The 22,759-nt window shown below is 36.0% G+C and overlaps 3 protein-coding genes across 3 annotated transcripts; all 3 read left to right on the forward strand.

Moving 5' to 3' along the window:
• The first annotated feature begins 7,856 nt into the window (after positions 1–7,856).
• LOC149384447 (protein DETOXIFICATION 16-like) lies at positions 7,857–10,387 on the forward strand. Its single transcript, XM_089629315.1, has 8 exons — positions 7,857–8,235; positions 8,310–8,854; positions 9,141–9,227; positions 9,325–9,381; positions 9,467–9,705; positions 9,778–9,896; positions 10,001–10,087; positions 10,188–10,387. The coding sequence occupies exons 1-8, from the start codon at positions 7,963–7,965 to the stop codon at positions 10,254–10,256; spliced, it is 1,476 nt and encodes a 491-aa protein (XP_089485441.1). The 5' UTR covers positions 7,857–7,962; the 3' UTR covers positions 10,257–10,387.
• A 6,744-nt stretch (positions 10,388–17,131) lies between these two features.
• LOC149384448 (alpha-1,3-arabinosyltransferase XAT3-like) lies at positions 17,132–18,952 on the forward strand. The gene is made up of 3 exons (XM_089629255.1): positions 17,132–17,414; positions 17,513–17,596; positions 17,714–18,952. The coding sequence occupies exons 1-3, from the start codon at positions 17,267–17,269 to the stop codon at positions 18,856–18,858; spliced, it is 1,377 nt and encodes a 458-aa protein (XP_089485381.1). The 5' UTR covers positions 17,132–17,266; the 3' UTR covers positions 18,859–18,952.
• A 2,206-nt stretch (positions 18,953–21,158) lies between these two features.
• Positions 21,159–22,488, forward strand: LOC149384449 (alpha-1,3-arabinosyltransferase XAT2-like). The gene is made up of 2 exons (XM_089628043.1): positions 21,159–21,258; positions 21,356–22,488. The coding sequence occupies exons 1-2, from the start codon at positions 21,159–21,161 to the stop codon at positions 22,486–22,488; spliced, it is 1,233 nt and encodes a 410-aa protein (XP_089484169.1).
• The last annotated feature ends 271 nt before the right edge of the window (positions 22,489–22,759 follow it).

Genomic DNA, 22,759 nt, shown 5'->3' on the forward strand with positions numbered 1-22,759 from the left:
AGGGTAACTGAAAGACAATAGTAATAAGTTATAGATTTGTAATTCGTCTACAATAAAATATAAATTATAACATTTTGTAATTGTTTAGATGATCAAGTAAACGTGCTAATCAAATACATTTTGCCACCCAAGTAAACTTGCCAACCAAGTTTTGCTTTGAGCTGATAGGCTTATGTTCACATATACAATAGTGATTAATAGATATATCATTCGGATTCATTGGGTGTATTTATAAAGTTTAAACATGTGAATAATAATCTTTACTTTTGAATTTAGTTATTAGTTCTATTTCCTAAAGCTAAATAAAATCATAACATGCAAACCACACACACGCTCGCACAATGATACTAATCAAAACGAGAAGTGATAATCTTGACACAGCTCAGATACATGTGTGGCTCTTCAAACACATCATATCCACTTGCTTTAAGATCATATATCTGTTTGAGATGCTCATAGAATGATTAGTACATACATAACTCTTGTTGACTCATGCGAAGTAAAAGATTATATTTGTTATTACCCTTTTCGTAAATCAGACTCTGAGTTATTTCATATGCGTCTCCTCAACGTCAGACCGATGCTTTGCTACCATGAGATCCCAATGTTCACTATTTTTCATAACATTAATCATTATTGAGAATATAAAAAATTAATGACTAAGTAAACAAAAATAAAACTTACGTCATACAAGGATCAATTTCGGTACAATTGGTCAAGGTGTACCACTCTGCCAACTTCCTCGACTTGTCGTCCATTTGGGTCAGATTCATTTTCCATAAGGCACGCACTTCTATGACTTAAAACAGAGAGCTTACAGGCTTGAACGACTTCATTCGAGCCATCTTTGAAATACATTGTGACAAATGCTAAAGTTTCTTCTACAACGTAAGCTTTAGCTCTATTTCATACAAAATACTATAACGTTCTCAGGTATCTCTCGAATGAGTACATCCACCTCATACGCACCAAACCTCAATTCAAAGCTTCCTTGGGTAAGGTTCCTTAAGATATGAACTTAAAATAGTTGCCAAGCTCTGGAACCTTATAATTTTACGGACCAAAACATGCATTTTCTATATATATATATATATATATATATATATATATATATATATATATATATATATAAAAAGCAAAACCCATATTTTATTATTCATGCTACAGTAACTCCATATTTTAAAAAATTTCCATAAACACCTATTTAAGTTTTAAAATTGCATAAGTAACCGTATAACAAAATTCCAAAAACAACTTTAAAAAACAAAAATTCCAAAAACAACTCCAAAAGACGAAAATTCCATAAATAACTCTAAAAATGAAAATTTTCTAAACTAATTTTAAAACGATAACAATTATTATTACAACTTACCATTTCTAATTTTTTTTGTATATGAGTTACTATTTAATTAAAATGGTTTAAATATATATTAAAAAGTGGTAAAAAAATACTAACTTTTACGTATGACAAGTGACAACCAACAATTGCAAACCGTTCACATTATTATATATGAGTTACTATTTAATTAAAATGGTTTAAATATATATCCTATTGCTTATATATATATATATATATATATATTTATATATATATATATATATATATATATATATATATATACACACACACCAATCATAACTATACTATTGATCAACTAAACTCTAAACCGAGCTTCAGTGACTCTGTCACAACAACTTAACAATTAAAATCAATAAATTAACGACATAAATTCCACATCACTTCTATCGTGCATATTGCCAACCTATTTACGAAGGTCGATCTGCTGTAAGCTTTTGTTTCTTAGTAAGTAAACTCTAGATATTTCACACTAATACATCCTTAGTTTGAGGGCATATATTAATTATACATTCTATATAAAGATAGTTTAGTCTTACTTTTTATTGTGTTGACTAATTATTTCATAATCTCTTCCACTTGGATATTATTACGAAAACTTAGCCTCTCTATTCTCTCCCAAAATATTCTCCTTTCTATTTTTTATATAATATATTCTTACCCAATTAAATAACAAATAATTGGATGCGTAACCATCTTAAACACTAGCAATTTTTTTTTAGCCAACCTTTCGTTAATTTCCTGTAAATAGCCATATTGCTTACGTGACAGCTTATTAATTAAATTATGTTTACACTTTTGCCCTTATTTAAATCGCAGATTTTTTTAATTAGGCAGTTTTTTTTTTCAAATTTCGAATCAAATAATGAAATCGAATAGGGAAGTTTTCAAAATTGAAATTTGAAATTTCTTGCAGATATTGAAAGTTAATAGCCCATTTATTGTTATGTATTTGGAAGTTTTTAGCATTGACTTTAGGTAATTAGTATCTATTTTCGTGGCAATTTATATGGATAAAATCTGTAAATATATTCTTCATTTATTGATATTATTTTTTCTTCCATATATTCATAATTTCCAGAATTTTCGTGCCCAAAATATTTCCAGAATTTTTTGCAGTTTATTTACACGAATATACTGTAAATATGCTTTGTATTTACAGTGAATATACTGTAAATATGCTTTGTATTTACAATGAATATACTGTAAATATGTTTCGTATTTACACGAATATACTGTAAATATGTTTTCTATTTACACGAACATACTGTAACTGTAATCCAGCAACAACACTGTCACTGTAATCCAACATTTATCCCAAGCCAAGCCAACCTAAACCTAAGCTTAAATATAAAAAAAAAAAAAAAAAAAAAAAAAAATTGTTCTTCGCGGAGTCCATGATTCCGATCGGGACCTTTGGACGCAGATCGCGGAGAGGAGGACGAAGGGAGAGGCGCCGGAGTTTTTCCCGGTGACAAGGCTGTTCTTCGTGGTAGATCTGCCTCTCAGCATGGACGACGGGCGGGCCCGCACGAAGTTCCAAGCCGGCGCCCATTCTTCTCGTGGAACGTCGAGAAGAGCACGAAGAACGAGACGAGGACGAAAGCGAGGTTCCAGATCACGTCCAAGACCATGACCGGCTGCGAGTACGCGCAACTCTCTCCTCCGCCGGAGATTTGTTCTTCTCCGTCGTCTTCGTCATCGTCGTCGGCGAGGATGGCGGCGGCGAGGAGGCGGAGAGAGAGGAGGAGGGTGTTGATGGAGTGGTGTGGTGGCTTCGGAGGGGAGGGTGGGTTGTGGAGAGAGTGATCGCAGCCAATTATTTCTGCATTTTTTTTTCCTTTTGGATTGTGTTTCGTTCGGTTACTTGTGGTGGTTTTAATTTGGTTTAAAAAAATATCCCTCGAAATCCGCGCGATTAGTTAATGCCGAAATCTGATTTATTTTTTTAATTAAATGAATATATTTCTTGGTCGGAAAACTGCTAGACATATGCGTCATTTCGTCTGCTGTAAATAAATGACACTGGCTATTTACAGCATATTAACGAAAGGTGGGCAAAAAAAAATTGCTTATTTTTGGGAGGCCATTTAACTTAATTACCCATTAAATAAACACAGTCCGTATCAGGGTTTTAAATCCCGGGGGAACCGGACGGGAACCGGTCCGGTTCCCCCTTTTTTGAACTCCCCGGCACCGGAACCACCAAAACCGGAAGTTTCCGGTGGTTCCGATGGAACCGGACCGGGAACCAGTGAGGAACCCGGTTCCCACTTCCCGGTCCGGTCCAGTTAAATAAATAAAAAACCGGGTATAAATACCCGGTTTCCATTAAAAAAAATTCATTTGGGACGGATTGAGCTCGCCCAAAACCGCCGCGACCCACACCAAAACTTCCGACTTCCCGACCGGATCCCGCCAACCCGCCTAGTTCCCGACGCAACGAGGACCATTTCTGCCCAGATCCTGCCGGTCTTCTCATTTCCCGGTCGGCGTCCACGGCGGCTCGCGGCACTCGCTCTCTCTCGGCCAAGGCGCGCGGTGATGGCTCGGTGCTGGAGCTGTTGGCCGAGCACGGGTGAGGAAAAAGGAAGAGTGAAGGAGATGAGGTTGATGATGGTCGGCCGGTGATGTGGAGTTGTTGTTGTTGTTTAATTTTTTTTTTTTCTGTTCTTCTTTGATGCAGGTCGCGCGCGTCAGGGAGGAGAAGAACCGAGAAGAAGGAAAAAGAAAGAAGAAGAAGAAAAGAAAATAAGGAAAAAAGAAAAAGAAAATTTCCTTTTAATATGAAATGAGAATTTCATATTTGCTCATGAAAATCTTCAATTCTCCACCGCTTGTAAACTGACCCCGAGCTCCACATTTTATTTCAACTGAGCCCAAAAAAAACATTACAACCACGTCCTTGTCACAAAATTTTGTGACTAAAACCGTAACCGATCGAACTTTTAATTAAATGATTTGAACCGAGAATTTTCTCATTCGTTCTCGATTGATTCAAATTTATTTAAGTTTTCTCGGAATTCATTCTCGTCCTTGAGAATTTATTTTCTCAAATTAAATTCCGGAATATCTCATCGGAAAATAATTTCTTATTCGAGACGAACTCGATAAATCCTTCTTTTTTATTCCGAGATTTCTTCTTACCTTAATATATTTCAAATTAATTCGATAAACTCATTATTCCAAACCCAAAATGATGAAAATAATTCTTAGAAAATTAATTTACATAATTTTCTCGTCCTTTTGACGTACTTAATTTACAACATTAAGCTTAAAATTTCGAGTCGCTACACACATGGCCGCTGTACGACTATCACTTGGACATGTACTTTCGTGCATGTGCTCATTATATGACTTGATATGATTACTGTATGACCGCTGCATATGGTCGCTATGAGTAGTCATTTCATTTATATCCTTTTTATGTTGAATTTGTTGAACTATAATATTTGATGAATTGCGTTGAACTTTATCATTTTGGTTTGTACTATTGAACTTACTTTTTTGTTGTGTTTGTAATTTTATATTGTGTTGAAACATTTTACACTATTTTTAATTTTATGAATTTTATCCTACGTACTTTGTATTTTTTTGTATATTTCTTTTATGAATTCTCCTCGGTAAATACGGTATTTGACGGTATTCCTCTACGGTAACGGTAAGTTCAACGGTATCGGTTTCCTTTTTTTTCCAGCTTTCCCCGGTATTCCTTTACGGTACCGGGGGTTACCAGTAAATTTGAAAGCTCGGAAAAGTAACGGTAACGGTATTTCGATCCTTGGTCCGTATTAAGAATAAGAAAAAAAAAAAAAAAAAAAAACGTGACGTGGAGACTAATAACCACGCTACCTCTTTCAAATAAACCCCGTCTCACATTCATTCATTCACAGAGAAAGAAAAAAAAAAAAAAACCCAGTAATCTCTCTGTTTCTTTCTTTCTCGACCAAGAAAACCCTCTTCTCTTTCATTCTCAGCGCCGAGAAAACCCCAAAGATGCCACTCCCAGCCTGCCCGGCGTGCCGGTTCATCCAGCGTCCATGCCCGCCGGAGTGCCTTCTCTCCCCGCACTTCCCGCCGGAGACCGAGGCCGCCTTAACACACGCCCGCCAGACCGTGCCATCGCAGAGCGTCACCGAGTGGCTCGTGACGCGCGTCCCGATACCGGACCGCCCCGCCCGAGCCGCGGAGGCCGTGGAAGTCGCGTCTCAGATCGACGCCATCGGATTCACGCACCTAGCCCGGAATCTCCTCGTCGAAGCCCTTCTGAGCGAGGTCGCCGAACGCGACGCCGAGCCCTATCACTTTCTCGGCCCCAACGGCCTTCCCATCGTTGACTCGTACCTCGCTGACTTCTTCTGCCGCGTCTCCGACCTCACACCCCTCCGCGATCAGCTCGAGCTTCGCCACGTGGTCGTCGATGAATCTTTCGAAGATATTCCACCGTTGGAAGACGATTGACTAACAGTACTATACCCAGGTTCTTTTTTTTTTCTTTCTTCTTTTCATGTTATTCTATGTTCTTTGCAATATCAAGAACGCGTAGATTAATGTTATATGTCGTTTTGATCAATTTGTATAGATATAGTAACCCCTAGAAGTCACATTTCTGCTCTATTCTTTTCTTTTCTCTCTTGGAGAGTACCGGGACTAATATGGTTTTCTTGCTCCATAAAGATATGTTTTCTTTAGTGGTTCAGTTTGTTATTTTATGAAGAACAAAAATATACAGTGAAATTAATTAATGACGTATATATTACATATTTGTATTCAGGGACCCGTGATGTAATGATACGTATTATGCTAAGGGACGGTTGAACGGTGAAGGAGTTCCATAAACTGCGTGTATATATTCGTTGATTTATTTTGTAGTTAGTCTCTTGGGATGTAATACATTCACATGGGCTGAGTTCTATTTTCCAGTTTTAGAAACGATACCATACACATAAAACTACCATTTGTGTATATATGGGTGACTTTCTTAGCAATATTACTGTCCTGGTCATGATAGTAATTGGAAGTTGGGATATTTCAGATTAAGACAGTGTGTTCCTTCTTATTTATTACTTATTCGTCGACAACACCAAAAAAAAAAAACATGAAGTTTGTTGGAGAAAATTTTATTTCATTTTCATTAAGAAATAGCATGCATGAAAGATAGAAGAGTTTCTATAAATAAAAAACACTTAAGTTTACATCCATTGAAATGCATTATCGTTATAAAATAAAGAATGTTGTTAAGTTTAGTCAGATTCTCTATGTTTTACGATTTTTTAGAAGACATCGACAATCATAGAAGTTTGTTGAAATCCATCGAACGCCATATAAATCATTGAAAACCTTCGAAATTCTCCAAACAGCATATATTATGTTAAAATATTTATTTAAATTAAAAAAAATTAAGTAATTAGCCAATTAAAATGTTTGAGATTGTTATATATTTAACGTTTTGTAAATCTTAGATAAATAGCCATAAAGATGACGTGACATTCATGATTTCTCGTTTTATTGAAATAAAAGAGTGGTGCATTTTTTTCAGTTTACACATGTAAATACATAAACGTGACTATTTACTTAAAATTTACGAAACATTAGTTATATAGCAATATAAAACATTATATATGACTATATAGCTAATGAACACTTTAAATTAACTTTTTCTTCCATATGAATCAATATATTTTGATGAGTTTCAGTCGTTGCATATCCAAGACTTTTTGTGGTGTTTATGATAAATGTTAGAATTAATTACATAATTTTCCTGTAACAATATATGCCCATTGTTCTAAGAATATCAAATGTGCCCTAATAATACATCCAAATGTGTTCTTGTCGGATCTCCTTCTATTTCTTCATCTTCTTTTTTTTTTCATTATGGTTTGTGGGTCACTCCGTCCGAGTACACTTATATGCAGCAAAAAGCTACTACAGCCTCCCAATATTTATAATAATAATAAAATTAAAAAAAAAAAAAGAGGAGTTTTGTGTAATATAGAATTAAAACTTAATTTTAACCAGCTGAGTTGTTTCGGTTTTACTTTGATGGCCTTGCTATTGATGTTTTTATGCAGATCTTGTGGTTTATGTTGATTTTAACCGATAAAAGATAGGGAATTTTGCTTTAATATATCACCATCACTTGGGCAGCACTTTACTAAAACCAATTGAAAAATAAAATTTTACGGATCTATTAATAAATGAGATGTGAAAAGACTATTATGTACTTAACGAAATCAGTCAAAAAATTCTCCAATATGTGATTGATATGTCACGAAATTTTCTAATTTTGTGATCGATCGATTGATCACAAATTTTCTAATATTTGCAAATCTTCTAAAGCATTATTGAGAATTTTAGAGCGCTAGATAAGAGTTAAAAAAAAAAAAGAGAACTTTCTTTATAAATGAAATGCCATTTTCTCGTTTCCTTTTTCTTTTACTACGACATGAAATTGTATATTAAAAAAATAACTTACAATTTAATGCTCATAAGGTAGACCATGACAAGTCGTATAAAGGATAGACCATGAAATTGTATTGATACAGTCTATTAATTTACAACCACCACATATTTTTCCCACGCCTAATTCCCGTCGCAGTTCAATCATGGAGAGAGACGAACCGAAAGCATCACTGAGCACGCCGTTGATCCACACCGAACGGGAAAGAGCGGTCGTCGGAGGTACCGATCGGAGGAGCAAAATAGCGGAAGAAGCGAAGAAACAGCTATGGCTGGCTGGTCCGATGGTGTCGGTAAACCTGTTGCAGTACTGCCTCCAAGTGATCTCCATCATGTTCGTCGGACATCTCGACGAGCTCTCTCTCTCCGGCGCTTCCGTCGCCACTTCCTTCGCCACCGTCACCGGCTACAGCTTGCTGGTCCCTCACTCACTCATTCACTAATTTAGACACTGGACCCAAAACTGAAAGAAATTTGTGGCTTCTGATATCAGATGGGAATAGCGAGCGCGTTGGACACGTTGGCAGGGCAATCGTACGGAGCGAAGCAGTACCACATGCTGGGAATCCATACGCAGAGAGGAATGGTGGTTCTTCTCGCCGTGAGCGTCCCCGTGGCGGTGATCTGGGCCAACACCGAGCTCATCCTCGTGGCCGTGGGTCAAGACCCGGCGATATCGGCCGAGGCGGGACGGTACGCGATGTTCATGATCCCGAGCCTCTTCGCGTACGGACTCCTTCAGTGTATCGTCAAGTTCCTTCTGTCGCAGAGCATCGTGTTTCCGATGGTTCTCTGCTCCGGCGTTACGGCGGTCCTCCACGTGTTCCTCTGCTGGGCTCTCGTGTCGAAAGCCGGGCTCGGAAGCATAGGAGCCTCGCTCGCCATCACTGTCTCTTGCTGGGTCAATGTAGTCCTTTTCGCTCTCTACGTGAAGTTTTCTCCGTCGTGTTCCCGTACTTGGACCGGCTTCTCCGCGCAGGCTTTCACCGGCGTTTTCGCCTTTATCAAGCTCGCCGTACCCTCGGCCATCATGGTTTGGTAAATTTCCGAGAGTTTATCGGGTCTTGACAAAGACTTGCAAAAAAAGTTTGTGACTTTCAAAAGTTTCTCCTACTATATCAGATTCAATAGGAAATGCTCTAGCAGGTTTTTTTTCGGAAAACTTCATTTATTCGGTTAAAATCAAATTTCAAATGACGAAATATCCAGAAAGAATTTATGGACAAAACATTTTTTTTCGTTGTGTCGAAACAGTTTGCGAAAAGGTTCAATTATCCGAAATGAATTTCATTTTATGCTTTTTTTTTTTTTTTTTGGTGGACAGCTTGGTGATATGGTCGTTCGAAATGATGGTTATTCTGTCGGGGTTTCTACCGAATCCGAAGCTCGAGACTTCTGTCCTCTCCATCTCGTTAGTTTTCAAAGAGTTTTAAGATCATCACACACCCTTTATTTGTTTGTTTTGGAAAGCAAATCTCATCGGCGGTTGGTTTTTCTTTCTTGGCCAGGTTAAACACTGCTGTGACAGTTTGGATGATCCCATTCGGGCTGAGTTGCGCTGTGAGGTGAGAGCAATAACAAGGCCCTGAAATTTAAAAAATGAAAAAAATTGACAAAGTTTTTGATAGTGTCCCAATCGTGATTGGACAGTACTCGAGTGTCGAACGAGCTCGGGGCGGGGCGTCCAGAAGCTGCCAGGCTGGCGGTTTGGGTGGTGATGATCATGGTTTCCGGCGAGAGCGCATTGGTCGGCCTCACTCTTTTCCTCATACGAAACGTTTGGGGCTTCGCTTTCAGCAACGAAACCGAAGTGGTCGAATACGTGGCAATCATGATGCCCGTTCTCGCAGTTTTGAACTTTCTTGACGGGCTACAATGCGTACTCTCAGGTCTCGAAAACTATTTCTTTTCAAGCTATTAGTTTTTTTTTTATAATAATAATTTTTTTTTTTTGGTATCAGGCATTGCAAGAGGATGTGGATGGCAGAAAATCGGAGCGTACGTGAACCTCGGTGCCTACTATTTTGTCGGGGTTCCGTTATCTCTTGTCTTTGCTTTTGTCTTGCACATCGGTGGAAAGGTATTTATGTCCTGCATTTAGTATCATATATATTTCGAGAGAAATTCAGTTTGATGATTTGGTTTTTCTGTGTTTTCCTTTGTTTTTTTTTTCCCGGCGGATAGGGTCTCTGGTTAGGTCTAATTTGTGCGCTCTTCGTACAAGTGTTGTCTCTTTTGATAATCACCATTAAAACAAATTGGGACCTAGAAGTACGTTTCCTCGCCAATCCTTTTAATTTTTTTTTTTTCTGAATTTAATGAAGCATTATTTCGGTAGTGTGACGCCATTACGGTTCCTTCGTTTGTGCAGGCGAAAAAGGCTACGGACAGAGTTTACGATTCGATTGTTCCGGTAAATCCAGTGTCATTAGAAGTATGAAGAAGCTGAAGCAATAAGACTACTTTCAACTACAGAGTAGGAGTATTGTTTTAAGTTAAACACACAAATGTGCTTCAAATTGATAACATAAACATTATACTTGCTCTATAGAGTAAACAAATACCTGAATGCTGATTAAAAGTAAGTAAAAGAGTAGATATCTGAAGGAGAGATTTCATCAACTGACTCTGTTGAGTCTTAACAGAATACTTAATTATAAGTATTTACAAGTTCATCAATAAAATAACAACCTAATACAACTCAGCTAAAGATTAGAATAACACGTCAGCTGATTCACCGGATCACCTTAGCTCGTATATCTTCATGAGCCCCTTGAATTGGATGGCCGACTTGCAGTCCGAGCTTGGTTATCACACGAGAAAACAAGAGAAACACATTTAGTTCTTTGAGTAAAGAGCTGAGTTACTGAATTTTCACTGGCAGTTTGAGCAAGATCACGGTACTCTGACTTAGTACTCGAGCGAGAGACCACATCATAGCTTGAAGTAGATCAGTGGTCATCGGGGAAGCTCGATCGCCTAGTCAGCATTATCGAATGCTTCTATAAGCAAGCGATCAAAGGGCTAGAAAGGTTATGCGATGAGAAACAATGCCTTTTTTGACATGATGATTTACTCTCTTATAGGCTGTCTAGTGAGCTGAGTTTGGAGATTGCAAGTATCGACTAAGCTTGTTTAGAACAAATTCTATGTCAGCTCTGACTAAGCAATTATGTATACAATATCTGAGTGAGGCGAGACTAGCGCCGGATCAATAAATTTGGGGGTCTTGTGTGCGATAGACAAAAATGGGTGCCTTTTATAATTATATTTACATCAACTGAAAAAAAAAATAATAACACAATATAACAAAATTGGAAAAATGATATTTTTGGCCCTCAACTTTGTCACCAGTAACAAGTTGGTCCCTGAACAAAAAAATCTGCAGTTTTACCCATTCGTCATTGTAATTGTATCATATTTGATTCTTATGGTACTTATATCGCCAAAATAAATGAAACTCGATCGTGTGTCTATCATGTGTTGGGAAAAAAAAAATATTGGTAATAATGTGAATTTGCAAAATTCGAATCCATTCGGCAGTTTTCTGAGGTGGTTTCATGAAGCCGTTGTCGCCACCATCATGGGTCTCTCTCGAATTAATCTCTCCTGTTATAACCAATATAGCATTGTTTTTCAACACATGATAAACACACGATCGAATCTCATTTATTTTGGCGATATAAGTAACATAAGGACCAAATATGATACAATTACAATGACGAATGGGTAAAACTGCAGATTTTTTTGTTCATGGACCAACTTGTTAATGGTGACAAAATTGAGTGGCCAAAAATATCATTTTTCCAACAAAATATTAAATATGAACTTACAATACAACTAAATATAATTCAAGAAAATTATTTATCAATATCAACTTAAAATAAAATAAAATAAAGTTCCCTCTGCAGAAACAACGGAAACGATAATAATAAACATTGTTCTATAAGTAACTTAAGAATTAGGAAAAGAACCAATATTCTTAATGAAATTTATATTTTTAATGATTTACTATCATGTTTTTAAAAAAAAACTTCCCTTAAGCCGAGCCTGGGTGAGACCATATAGGTACAAAACTGTCATGGAACCCAATATTTGAACTAGTGACTTAAAAAGCTTTGTGAAAAAATTATGAATAAAACTAGAAAGTTTTATAAAATCAAAGAGCGGTTTTACGGCTGAAAGAGGAAGGAAGTTTTGGACCGGAATGCGTGGTTTCTAAAAAGATTTGGCAGGCTAAAATTCATTTTCGTTTGGAAATTACTGTTGTGGAAGGTTTGCCATAATTATGTCCTTTCTAGTGATCCCAATATTTACATTTATCTAATTTTTAGTAAGCATTTTTTTATAAATAGTCATGACCAAATATTTACACTTATAAATTAACTGAAATGTTCCATCAAACGTTGGTTATATACTAAAAATTTATGAAACGTTAACTAATTAGAAATTTCTCTACTTTTAGTTGACTAATTTGCTAATTATTTGTAAAAAGTATTAAATGTAATAAAATTAATCAAACAGAAAATCTAATAAATAAACAAAGTGAATACAATAAAAAAAAAACTATGAAAAATAATTTTACAGATCTTTTTATTACAGAAGTCCTTTTTTTAAAAACGTATGTATGTAATCGTAAGATGTATACACTGCCGGCCCTGGGCTAAGGCGGGCTAGGCCCAGGCCTAGGGCCCCATATGTAGATGGACCCCAAAAATTTTACACTTTTTGCATATTTTTAAGAAAATTTACATTTTTTACCTTAAATATTTACGCGTTTGGTCCATTTTCTAAAAAATTTAATTTTTTTACCCTGAAAATTTAAATTTTTATTAGTATTATAGGGCCTCAAAATATTGAATCGCCTAGAGCACCGTGAGTTTGGGCCGGCCCTGCATGTATAAGTAAGTACGTACGTGTAGAAGGCTTTTCCACCAAAAAAAAATGTACGTGTATTAGAGGATCTCCCAACATATATTGGGTCAAAGGTTTTCGTTTGTTGCCCTCCATGTCTTCATCATTTAAATATTATATTTTTGATAAATCATATATATAGTTATATACAAAAACTGCAATACTCAAAAACTTAATTAAATAATAAAAATACTTTAATATATAAACTAAACATCTTTTAATAATAAGGCCACCAAGAGGTTATGTAATTATCAGATTAAATTGCCTGTAAACAATTTTGTTTCTGCTATATTGTCTGTTCTATTTTATTTAGGTATTGAATTTTGTGAAATAAAGAAAAGAAAATTATCTTTTCTACAAAACGATACAAATGTTTTTATTAGATAAGTTGAGAAATATCTGGCGCCAATAAAATAAATTAGGGACCAAGTACTATTATAATATGTCAAAGACTATTTGTGCCAAGAAAAAAAAAAAGTATAATTATCAAAATATTCAACTCTTATGATTACTAGTGCTAATTTCTAAGCGAACCTACTTTGAAAGTTCTAGATTATGATTTCTTAACAAATTCAGGGCACACACGCAAAAAGACCCAATTTTATATATAGAAATCGGTCAATAAGATTTCCAATTAGTTTCCCATCATCATGCAACCCACACCGCGACGGACAAATATTTGTTAACATGTCTCACTCTCTATCCAAATCCTGATTACTATCATTATTATTCTTTTGATAAAATGGATTTGGACTGCTCTTATACTACTAACAAGCAAAATACTCGCGTGATTGCTTGATACATTTTTATATTAATAAGTTAAGAGATAATAAAAATATTATTATTGTTTGTGGGCTTTTTTTTAATTTAATTAATGTCATGAATATAATTTCAACAATGACATACATGTAATTTTGTAACTTTAAAAGAGCCTAAATATTACTATAGAATGAACAATAACATGTGAGAAGGGCTGTAATTTCGAAAAAATTAAATAGATAAATACCGTAGAATAAATAATAATTTGTGAGAGAGTGTGTCATCTCTTTTATATTGATATATATATATATATATATATATATATATATATATATATATATCAATAGTACATAGGTAGAGTCTTCTACCGACAGATTGTTAAACGAATTTATGTATTCTTGATTTGTCAGTCGTTTGAAATTTGGATCTTCTTACCTAATGGACCTTTTTATTTAAACAAAAATAAAAAATAAAATAAAAAACCGTAAAATACATTTCAGTTGTTCATAATCATATTCGCCAAAAAAAAAAATCTTAGGGATAGTGATGATGAGAGCCGTTGTGAAGTGTGCCTTCCAGATCCGTCTGTGCTCGAGCTTTTCGGAGACCACGTTTCTTTCTTTGGACCGATGAGTGCTCCGTCGTGACAATCTCCAGCGTCGCTTCTCTCGCATGAGACTTCATCGACAGGAAGGACGGACTCGCGGCCACTTTTTCGGAGCGACGAACCAGTTCGATGACAGCCATTTTTTTCGACAAGCCAACCTCCGTCTCCGATCTTCGCAGCAGCCTTCGCGTCTCCCAGATCTGGTGGGTTCGTGCTCCTCGTCGTCGCTCGTGAGATTTCATTTTTCCATTCATTATTCGAAGTTTTTTTTTCCTCTTGCCACTGATTTCGGTTCGCAATTCCCCATATTCTGGTGTGAAATTTTTAATTTTAGGGCTTTCACTGGTCGATTAAGATTTGCATTGTCTTTCTTTGTTGCTAATTTTGTTCAAAGAAGTTGGTTGTCTTGAGGAATCCGACGAGGCCGAGGCCGAGGCGGAGGGCTACGGGATCCAACGAGGTCAAGATGGAGGGCGAGAACTACATGATCCGACGAGGTCAAGGCCGGTTAGGGTTTTCCCGGCATAGTCCCATTGAGGAGAGACACGCCTCCATCGAGAGAACGGCGGAGATCGGTTACAGTCCTCCCGGAATAGGTCCATTGAGTCTCTCTAGAGAGTTTTGCATCGTCTATAAATAGTTGTAAATTTATGTAAATATTTGAAATCAGTTGTAAATAATAGTACATAATAATGTAAATATTTGTTCATTTTGCAATAAAAAAATATGTATTGTAAATAATCAACGAAATCAAATATTAACTGCGAAAATGTTTGTAAATAAAAGGTCCATGCCTCGCCGGATTAAGCTCGCTATGGACACGAAGATTCTAAGGGACGCGAACTTGGAGTCGTTGGGCTGAGTCATCGCGATTCGTTAATAATTGTAAATAGTCATTAGATTCAAATTTGGAGAAATTTGTAGCAGGAATTTTAATATGGTATTATAGTCATTTTATGCGTGTAACATGAACGTGACTATTTGTTACGTATTTAGTGTTATTAGTTAGGGAAATTAAGAGGTCTCAATTATGGAATTAGGATTTTATATTCTGCAATTAGGTTTTTAAATTCTGTCTATTTACTATTCCGAATTTAGAGTAACTAATTAGGTTTACTTATATAACTAGGGTTAAGATCTTGGACCCGGCTCATTTATAAGTTGTAAACCTAGGTCTATTTAAAAGATCTTAAGTTAATGATGCAGTCAATAATCAATCACCAAAAGTTTAGTCTTTTGTGGTAGCTAGCTTGGTCTAGCGGTAATCTCACACTCACCTCGACGGAGGGGTCATGGGTTCAAGCCCCCATGGGATGCAGAAATGCATGCCCCCTAGGATTTATTCTAATAAATATGTAATCTTGGTCAATAGTGTCACCTACTATGTAATCTTGGCCGATAGTGCCACCTACGCTTTGCACTGCTAATATATCATGTAATCTTGGTCGATAGTGCCCCTACTCAAAAAAAAAAAGTTTAATCTTTTTCATAAAGAGGGAAGTCTAAGTTCGGTGAATGATTGACAAAGCTCTCATTTCGATATTGATTTCCGGATTGTAACACTATTTAACTATAATTTATGAAACGTTGACTATATAGCAATATGAAACTGTAAATATAACTACGTACTTAATGACTCTTATTTTTATGCCTAATTAAGATTCGATTTGATGCTTTACACGGTCACGTCTAAATCGCTTATGAGCATTGGACGTGTCTCCTAACATTTTGTACTTTATATTGAACGAAAGTAGAGAACAACTAATTAGAGAACTGTATCGAGACCAGCTGACCAATTAGCAAGTCTTAACTATTTTACGTTATTTCTTATGAATTACAATTCAAGCTCTTACCCACAGAAAAGACGAGGGTCATTTTTTTATTATATCACGATTCCCTAGTCCCTACGACAAATTAGGAATAGACACAACATTTATTGTGTCCATTACTCTAATTATTATTGTCGTAATAGTCGCGACAATAATAGGCACAACAAAAAATAAATTTAGTACAAAAGATTATTATATATTAATAAGTCTTACTTTATATGGTTATACACACGACGATGCTGAAACTATGCAACTTGAATTAACGTTTCATTTAAATTTTAGGTTAATGATTAATAGTTACTTGGAATGTTTTTAACTAAGGTTAACTTAAATTAATCGTTTTTATTTCCTTTCTGAAAATTTCGTTTAAAGAAAAAACTTAATTTTCTTTGGTTAACTACTGAATTTTTCGGTTGAAAAAAATGTTTAATTCTTTACTTGGACCTCTAATGCATACGCCATTAAGCAGTTACATTTAGAAATTAACTTTTTCTCCAAATGTCCAATAACGCGTAAAAAATAATTGAAATAACTAAATTAACACGTTACTTACTGTCACATGCAAATCACAGTATGTAACTGATAAAATATTGAAATAAATAATACACAATTTTCACTTTGGTGGTATTGAACCATATATATAGAGATTTGTAACATATATATGCAAACATCGGTTAAACTACAAAAGTACATTACTTGCTTAGCCAAAAAAAAAAAACTACAAAAAGTAAATATACTGCAACAAGAATTCACTTTTTATACACATACCAAAGCTGTTATGCATATAGTTGTAGTTGGACGATAACTTTCAAAGCTGGAATATAAAGCCTGTTGCTAATTGTTTTTAAACCAACACATATATATTTATCCATAAAAGGAAGAATCATCCAACAAATCATGGAAAGCGATGTCTGTCTCACAAACAGTCAACCATAGAAGGTATCATATTTCATTCAATGTTTTCTTTGATAAAATATTTTTGGAGTATCAAATAGACCTGATAACAAGAGATTATAAAGAATCGTGGGGTACAACAATTCATACATCTATTCGAAAAAGATAAAAAAAATAATGAGCCACAACTAACTCCTTATAATTAAGTAGTCGTACAAATTGGCAGCCAAAACCAAAAGTCAAATAAGATACTAGTTCCTCTGGGGAAAATTATGATAAAGCTCACGTCATTACAAGCGTTTTAAATTATAACAAGTCTCTCATATATGAGAACGGGGTTTTAGATATTTTTATTATTTTATTTCTGTGTGCATGGTTTTGTGGTGAACATATATGTCCATTCGTATTTGATTATTTAGAACTCCAGTGAAGAAGTACTAAAAGAAAATGATGTATGATTCAATTCTTGCGAGAAGCTTTGGTAGGCATGAGCAAAAGAGGCTTAGCTATGGAGCAACTATTTGTTGCTTGATCGTTGTTTTTCTATTTTGCACTTCTTTCAAGCCATATTCTTTGGGTCCTCTACCAAATGCTCGTAAGTCTTCTCTCAATATTATTCATAACTCATTTAATTCTGCATTGTTTTGGGCTTGACTATATATATATATATCTTGATTTTTATTTTTTTGCCAGCGAATTTGAAGGTCACAATGGGCATTGGTCTCAAAATGCTGGCAATCGGAAGAGACGAAATCATAAACCAACCAGATTTATTGAGTAAGAATATATTGGTTAATTAACGTACTTTTCTTTCACTCAAGTTTACTAATAAGAACAAGAAACAGACCAGGTAAAACTCGTCCTATTCATTCACAATCTTTTCGTGCCTTGCAGATAATAAAGAAGTGGTATTTTGCAACACAGCGGAACGGAGAACTGAGTTCTGCGAAATCAAATCACATTCAAAGGTTGACACAAAGTCCTATTCGGTCTTCGTATCCAACGAGAACTCTTTCGTGAGAACTTTTATAAGGCCTTACGCTAGGAAAGACGACGGTTTGGCGATGAGTAAAGTGCGAAAATGGTCGGTCAGAAGCGTAAAACAAGAGAAGGGTCTCGGAGAAACGATCCGGTGCACACAAAACCACGCGGTCCCGGCTCTTCTTTTTTCGCTCGGGGGTTACGTCGGAAACAACTTCCACGACTTCAGCGATTTGGTCATTCCTTTGTTCATAACCTCAAGGAAATACAAGAAAGAGGTTCAGTTTCTCATCACAGATTACAAGTACTATTCCGCAGAAAAGTTTGAAAAGATACTACAAGGGCTCTCCAATTATGAGCCCATCAACATCGACAAAGAAGTAGAAGAAGTCCATTGCTTCCCAAGCCTCACGATCGGGCTACAACGACACGAGAGAGAGTTGGCCATCGATCCCGAATTGCACTCAACTTCGATGAAAGAGTTCCGCGAGTTTTTGAGAAGTTCTTTTTCACTAAGAAAGAAAGCAGGTGATTACTTGCAAGACAAGAAACCCCGGCTTCTTATACTGTCGCGGACGGGGAGTAGGGCTTTCACGAACACGGAGGAGATCGCTGCGATGGCTAGGATTTTGGGGTTCGAAGTGGTCGTTTCCGAGGCGGATTCGGACCTCTCGAGATTCTCGAAAGTCGTGAGCTCATGCGACGTGTTAATGGGGGTTCACGGAGCAGGGCTGACTAACATGGTGTTCCTTCCGGAGAACGCTGTGTTCATTCAGATCCTTCCGATCGGAGGGTTTGAATGGCTCGGGAAAACGGACTTCGAATTGCCTTCGAGAGGCATGAACCTGAGTTACTTGGAGTACAAGATATCTGTGGAGGAGAGCACTTTGGTAAATGAATACCCGGTTGATCATGAAGTTCTTAGGGGATCTTTTACTCTTAAGAAGCATGGTTGGCATGCTTTTAAGTCCATCTTTTTGGAGAAGCAAAATGTTAATCTCGATGTCAAGAGGTTCAAACCCACTTTGGTAAAAGCCCTAGAGCTTCTTCGTCGGTAAAAGTAAATATATATATATATATATATATATATATATATATATATATATATATATATATTCTATCCTTGTCTAGTTATTTTATTTTCGAAGTGTTGTATAATACACAAGGGGTCCAAGCTATAAGTGTTGTATAATACATTTAGAAAAAATATTACGATATTATTTGAGATTAATTTGGTTTATTTTTGTGTAAATATAAAATGAGCTCAATATGGTGTTAGCCAAATTGGACTGATTCAGTCCAAAAGATTCATTATAAATCCCAATGAAAGCTTGTCGGTCGTGCGAATAATGGAAAAACTATCAATCTTACCAGAATATATATATATATATATATATATATATATATATATATATATATATTAAGTTATTAACATTTGTTTTATGCGCGCGTCTTATATATGATTACGTGCCCCCACTTTGTTCAACACAAATTAGTTATAATATGCGGATATCAAAACGTGTTACGCATAACAAAAATTGGATCTAATAATTTAACAATATTATTGGTGTTTGTTGTAGTTTCTCATCATCGATCGTTTTCTAACCTACCAAAATAACAAAATTTGGAACGTCAAATGGTCACTCCATAATAATTTTAATCAAAGCCGTATAAATGAGCCACATAAAGGAAGGTTTTAATACACTCTTGGACTAGCTCTATAAGCGCTTTTATTGTCATTTGTTTAATATTATTCAGAAATGGTCCTTTAGGCAGCGAATTCTCTTTTGCCTTTAGAGTATTATAGGTTGTTGCTGGAAAATAACTGTTGATATGTAAAAATAGTATAATAATTATCTCACGAAGAACACTTGATTTCGAGAATGCACTCTAGAGTTCCAATTTTTTTAGGCAAAATTATCTCTAAATACAGACAAATCTAATAAAAGAGAGAAATATAATGAGGGTGCTGAATAATAGGTAAGACTTTTGGCATGTACTTGTGAGCGTGAAAAAATGAATTGTCCTTATTTCTACAGCGTCCTCGTCTATTTATACGGGTTGGGATCGAGTACATGGGGTGATCAGTCTCACGCATCTGACGGTTATTGGATAACTGCCCTCAACGTGTTGTAGTGGGTGGCTATGTGCTTGAGTGCTCGGGATACAGGAAAAAGGGCCCGACCAAATGACGAGACTACCCCGACCCTCACAACTTCACTATAAATACCTCTAAATTCATCATTTGGGCGGGCTCACTCCCTCTCTACCTAGACTATATCAAATTCTCTACTCATCTATTTCTCTTACAAAAAAACACTTTGAAGACTAAAGTCAAGAACCAAAAGAAATCAAAACCACTCCACTCATTCAAAATCATACAAAAAAGATGAATAATCTACTTTCATTCTCTCTAGAGTGGGGAGAGAAAAATTCACTCTCTCTCACAAACAAAGGCTACCAAGCAAATTTATATTACCTCTATAAAAGTGTCCAAGAGTTTGAGAAATCGATTCTCATATTCTTCACTTATTAAGAGGAATATTTCACCACTAATCCCACGGATTCAAAGACATGTGATCAAGTTCGCCCACGTCACATGTCCATAAGTGTTAATCCAAAAAAACAGTTTAACAAAATCATCCAACAAATCATGGAAATAGATGTGTATCTCAAAGAGTCAACAAAAGCACGTATCCAATATTTTATTCACTATTTTCACTGATAAAGTATTTTGGAGAATTAAATATCTGATAAGAGATTGTAAAAAGTCGTGGGGTACAACAATTCATATATCTGAAAACAAAAATTAATGAGCCACAACTAACTTCTCTTTAATTAAGTCATACATTTGGCAGCTAAATACCTAAAGTATAATAAGATACTAATTCCTATTTAGAGGAGAATAAAAAAATAAAAAATAAAAATAAAAACTCTTAAAGTCATTAAAAAGCATTATTTTTTTGTTGCAAGGCACTCACGTATGACGATGGGGTTTTAGATGTTTTTTATTTTTCTTTTTTTGTGTGTATGGTTTTGTGGTGAAAGTGAAACATATATCCTTCATATTTGATTTATGACTACAGTGAAGAAGTACTAAAAGAAAATGATGTATGATTCAATTCTTGCGAGAAGCTTTGGTAGGCATGAGAAAAAGAGGATTGGCTATGGAGCAACTATTTGTTGTTTGATCATTATTTTTCTTTTTCGCAACTCTTTCAAGCCCAATTACTTGGGTCCTCTACCAAATGCTTGTGAGTATTCTCTCATTATTCATCACCCTTATGTGTCTACATTGTTTTTTGAGCTTGACAATTTAGCTTGATTTGTTTTTTCGTCAGTGAATTTGAAGGTCACAATGGGCATTGGTCTCAAAATGCTAGCACTCAAAGCCACAAAAAACTCTCATCAAATGCTTCTAAAAAATGACAAAACCGAAAACCAACCAGATTCCTTGAGTAAGATTGCTGCTTAACTTACATCTCTTTCAATCAAGTGTGCCAATAAAAATAAATAATCTTCCTTTTTATTCATGATCTTTTAATGTCAACACAGTGGTATTTTGCAACATAGCGGAACAGAGAACCGAGTTCTGCGAGATCAAAGCACATTCGAGGGTTGACACAAGGTCCTATTCAGTTTTGGTATCAAACGAGAGCTCTTTCATGAGCACTAATATAAGGCCTTACGCTAGGAAAGAGGATGATATAGCGATGGGAAAAGTACGAAAATGGTCGGTCAGAAGCGTTAAACAAGAGAAGGGTCACGAAGAAGCGATCCGGTGCACCCAAAACCACGTGGTCCCGGCTCTTCTGTTTTCGCTTGGGGGTTACGTCGGAAACAACTTCCATGACTTCAGCGATTTGGTCATTCCTTTGTTCATAGCCTCAAGGAAGTACAAGAAACAGATTCAGTTTCTCATCACGGATTACAATCTCTACGCCACGAAAAAGTTGGAAAAGATACTAAAAGGGCTGTCCAACTACGAGCCCATCAAGATCGACAAAGAAGGCGAACAAGTCCATTGCTTCCCAAGCCTCACGATCGGGCTACAACGACACGAGAGAGAATTGGCCATCGATCCCGAAAAGCACTCAACTTCGATGAGAGAGTTCCGCGAGTTTCTAAAAAACTCTTTCTCCATGAGTGAAGAAAAAGGTCATGACTTGTGGGACAAGAAACCCCGACTTCTTCTATTGTCGCGGACTAGGAGTAGGGCTTTTACGAATACAGAGCAAATCACCGCCACGGCTAGGAATTTAGGGTTTGATGTCGTCGTGTCAGAGGCTGGACCAAACCTCTCGAGTTTCTCAAAAGTCGTGGCCTCGTGCGACGTGTTGATGGGGGTTCACGGGGCCGGGCTGACAAATATGGTGTTTCTTCCCGATAACGCTGTAATCATTCAGATCCTTCCGATTGGAGATTTCAAACGCATCGCGAAATCGTATTTCGAATTGCCTTCGAGAGATATGAACCTGAGTTACTTGGAGTACAAGATATCTGTGGAGGAGAGCACTTTGGTTAATGAATACCCGGTTGATCATGAATTTCTTAACGGATCTTTTACTATTAAGAAGCATGGTTGGCATGCTTTTAAGTCCATCTTTTTGGAGAAGCAAAATGTGACTCTTGATGTCAATAGGTTCAAACCAACTTTGGTAAAAGCCCTAGAGCTTCTTCGTCCGTAAAAGTAAATATATATCATATCATTGTTTCATTATTGTACTTTCAAAGTGTTAATTGTTTTTATATACACAAGGGATCGTAACTAAAAGTGGTGTATGATACATTTAGAGAAAAGAATTACGATATGACAAGATTAATTTTGTTTGCTTGTGTAAAGATAAACTGAGCTGTGTAAAGTTTATTTGTCGTGCGAATGATTGAAAGACTACCAATCTTAACAGAAAATGTATTATAATATGTGGCGCCTATGTATATATGATTACGTGCCTTCAC

This window comes from Urtica dioica, chromosome 10 (assembly GCF_054948205.1).
Source record: "Urtica dioica subsp. dioica isolate 48M chromosome 10, U.dioica_male_clone48M_v1_H2, whole genome shotgun sequence".
NCBI classification, from domain to species: Eukaryota; Viridiplantae; Streptophyta; class Magnoliopsida; order Rosales; family Urticaceae; genus Urtica; species Urtica dioica.